Source organism: Pteropus vampyrus, unplaced genomic scaffold (genome assembly GCF_000151845.1).
Source record: "Pteropus vampyrus isolate Shadow unplaced genomic scaffold, Pvam_2.0 Scaffold397, whole genome shotgun sequence".
Taxonomy (NCBI): Eukaryota; Metazoa; Chordata; class Mammalia; order Chiroptera; family Pteropodidae; genus Pteropus; species Pteropus vampyrus.
The window spans coordinates 1,298,487-1,302,244 of record NW_011889178.1 but is presented as its reverse complement, the minus strand read 5'-3'; the positions used below and the strand labels follow the sequence as shown (position 1 = coordinate 1,302,244).

The 3,758-nt window shown below is 37.9% G+C and overlaps 1 protein-coding gene across 3 annotated transcripts in view; it reads left to right on the top strand.

Annotated features, from left to right (window-relative positions):
* The window catches only part of CDC20B (cell division cycle 20B), a 42,659-nt gene that overhangs the window by 31,557 nt on the left and 7,344 nt on the right, over positions 1–3,758 (top strand). For 2 of the 3 annotated variants that reach the window (XM_011380614.1, XM_011380613.1), the window contains exon 9: positions 353–578. In XM_011380614.1, the coding sequence (XP_011378916.1) occupies positions 353–578 (226 nt within the window). Of the gene's footprint in view, positions 1–352; positions 579–3,219; positions 3,338–3,758 lie in introns of all 3 variants that reach the window. The other variant, XM_011380615.1, reaches the window with a different exon arrangement.

The following is a 3,758-nucleotide window of genomic DNA, read 5'->3' as shown; positions in this document are numbered from 1 at the left end:
TAATATTTCCTAGGTCCAGTATATAAACCTGGGAAAATCTAGTAATCTTATAAACCTATCTTTTCCGTGGTTGCCTGCATCATGTTAAAGCCATTAGAGAAGTATATGAAAGGGTATCTTCGCAATATTCGGATTTGAAACTCTGCCAGTCAAATTTATTTCATTTGTGAAAAGAATCACCCAGTTAGAATACTCCGTTCTTATTAACCCGAGGAATGTCTACCTGGTTTTGAATCTATCCTAAGGGGTCTTTCAACAGTTTGAACAATGCTTTCCTTTATGTTTTCAAATGGTTATGTAGTAATAGGGCTCAAGTTTCCTGCCATAAACCCGCCCCTTTGCTTCTGTGCAGTGGGTCAAGACTGGGCCGTGTTTATCACCACGATGTTCGGGTAGCCCAGCATCATGTTGGAACACTTCACCATAAGCAAGCTGTGTGTGCTCTGAAGTGGTCACCGGATGGCAGGCTGCTTTCCAGTGGCTGTAGTGATGGACTGCTGACTATATGGCCTCATGATCCAGGCGTGACTGCACAAAGTCAATCAATAAAAGTCATACCCCATCCTACAGCAGTCAAGGTAAGAAATCCAATAGTTTTCTAGGTTTCCCTTAACTGAGAGACCACTGATTATTCTTCACACATGAACACAAAGCCATTGAGCCAATACTTTATTTTCTTCCCCTAGAATTTGTTTTGGATTTTGCCATCACTTTCCTGAAAGACAACTTTTTTTTTTTTTTTTTTACTACATTTGTCATTATTTTGGTTGTAAGTGACTGAAACCAAAGTCAAGCTTGAATGTAAGCAAAAAATAAATATAGAGTCTCATGTAACTGACGAGTCCTGGGTACATACAGCTGTTTCAAACATTGCTGGATCTAGGGCCTTAAATAATGCCGTTAGAGTCCTGTCCCCTTGTCTCTTGGCTCTGCTTGTCTCTGTTTAGTTTCATTCTTCATTCAGACTCCATTTTGAGGGTAAGATGGCTCTTGGCAGCTTTAGATTCAGATTCTCCCAGATGGGAGCTATAGAGGAAACCATCATTCTTTATAACTTTGGTAGAAAAGTCCCAGGACTCTGGTCTGACTTTAGTCACATGCTTATCTCTGAATTGATAACTCCTGCCAGAGATGGGCACACTGACTGACCAGGTCTGAGTTATGAACTTACACCCAGGAAAGGAGACCTTCTGCCAGACGAAGGAGGAGGGTTGCTATAGGGTAAACCGATACTCTGCCATGCTCTGCACAATAATTTTTTATTTCTCTGTATTAAAAATTCTTATTTCTAGTAAAAAAAAAACAACAACCACGTTTTCTTTCCCCCCCTTTGGTGTCACAGATGTTCTTTCACAGCCCAGATTCAGAGGGAGGGGAATGAGATTCTACCTGTCAACACAGGGAAGTGGGCAATGTTTTAGAAGGGCATATGGCATGGGAGATTTAAATTTCAACTCAGGATGAAAATTAGTGTGCTCATCTGAGGTGGGTGTTGTAAGACTTATAACTGTTTGGAAAATTTCTGAAGCTTGGAATTTACCTGAAAATAATTTATTAGAAACAAAAGACATATGCCAGAATATATTTATATAGGATTCTTTACAAGAGCAAACAACAAAAACAAAACATACAAAAACAAACAAACGAAAATCTTCTTCTTTCTGAAAAAACTCAACCCCATGCAATGCAAACCAAGCCAAATAAGATTTAAAAAAAACCCACCTGAGTTAAGCATTAGAACAAAAATTAATTAGGGTATAATAACATAATGGAATATTGTGGTATTATTAAAAATAATAATTATAAACAAATATGTTAAACATGGAAAAATGTTTATATAATAAATAAACAGAACAGAAAAATAAACCAGTATATACCTTATGTTTGATATTTTCTAAAATACTTTTACATATAGAAGACAATATACAAAAATAAGAATAATTACCAGGATGATTGATAAAGATATGCAGATAAATATAACTAAAATATTTGTTAAAATGTTATTTAAAATTGTTGTTACTAGTCATTTCAATTATCAATGTAAATGTGCCATACTACCATTTTTCAGAATTAACTATAATAATTTATAAATAAAGCAAGGGCAATTTTATTTTCTGAAATGTATTAGGAGTTGTGAGGCATGAGATCTTTTCTGAGCAATCATACACAACTCTCATTTGTCTTCTGTTCTCTTCTCTGACCTAGAACCTAAATTCACAGGTAGACAAACCAGAGAAAGGCTGCATTTCATAACCAGATTCTAGGGCACATGTCAACCATTTTAGCGGCAGATTTTTGACCCGTAGGAGATGTTGAATGTAGTTTTCAAACATATTATTGCGTGATTTTTCTATGTTTAGAATGTTTGCAATTATTATTAAAATTTGAGGATGACACCTAATAGGTGATTTCTAGTCCCCAAGAAGTAATCTTGAGAGTGCAGTGGCTCCTGCCTTTGTATCAGAGTCCAGGGGAGCTGCAATGGGTGCAGACCTCTAACTCTTTTGCTTCCCTGTGTGCTTCACATCCATGAGTTCACCTTCTCCAAGGCTGACCAGCCTGTGTGATTATTTGGAACTTTAAAGGCCATGGATTGGTGTCCCTGGCAGTCTGCTGTCCTTGCTGTTGGAGGAGGAATGGAGGATGGACGCTTACACACCTTGGACATAAATACTGAGCAAAGCATCCAGAGCCCAAGCACAAACTCACAGGTAAATGTCTTCTTTGGAGTCTGCCTTCATGCTGGTCTTCTAGAATCCAGTGAAAATAATTTATGATAAAACACAGGACCCAGACACAGCTCACCATACATGCTGAGTCCATAGGGATTTCAGTTGTTGAGAGTTTCTTTTTGTAAAACCTTCACCTGTGAGTCAAAAGTTAATTTAACATGTGCTTTTTTTTTTTTTTTTTTAAGCATTTCCCTTTTTTCTCAGCATTGCTTTGGCTGTGAAATTTAAGAACAGCCTGACTATTCTGGGACAATGATCATCTTCACATAAATTCATAGATTCATTGCAGCTAAGCCTATCTGTATATTTAGTCCGTTGTTGCCTCGGGATAAACTTTCCTAGAACTAATGTAATCCTCTAACACCCTACCCCTAGCTATGGACTGAAGGATGTATGTGGACAGAGTATTCTGCCTAGAATCAATTTAAAGTATATTTATAATAAATTAGAATTGCCATAATTCTGTATTTTTTGGTCATTATTACAGATTTGTTCCCTAATCTGGCTACCTAAAACAAAGGAGATTGCAACTGGCCAGGGTACTCCTAAGAATGACGTGACCGTATGGACCTGTTCTGCTCTGGCCAGGTCAGGTGGATTTTTTGGTAAGTAAATGGGTGAGTAAAATACCCTGTACCTATAGCCAAGTGAGCTGTCCATTGGTAGGAAAAGCCCAGAATGAAAGATTTTTCTCCTGGTTCTTTGAAGTATGTATTTCATCAGAGAAAAGAGGCCTACACCCACCATACCTCAGGGAGTATGTAGATGAGTGTTTTTAAATTTGACTAAGATAGTTCATCACCTGTAATTGTCCTGTCTCCTCCTCCTGGCCTATGTGTATGGATGATGCAGTGATGATCATGAATTGTGTTTTTGAACTCTGGAGTTAGCATCATAACTTATTTTGAAGAACCAGCAGTGCTGGAATGTGTGGGAGATAAATATGAAAGGCTGAGATGTTTGTTCTACATGGGGAGGCCACTGAACAGCACAGCGGTCTGGTGAGCCTCTGCCCTTTCAAAGTGA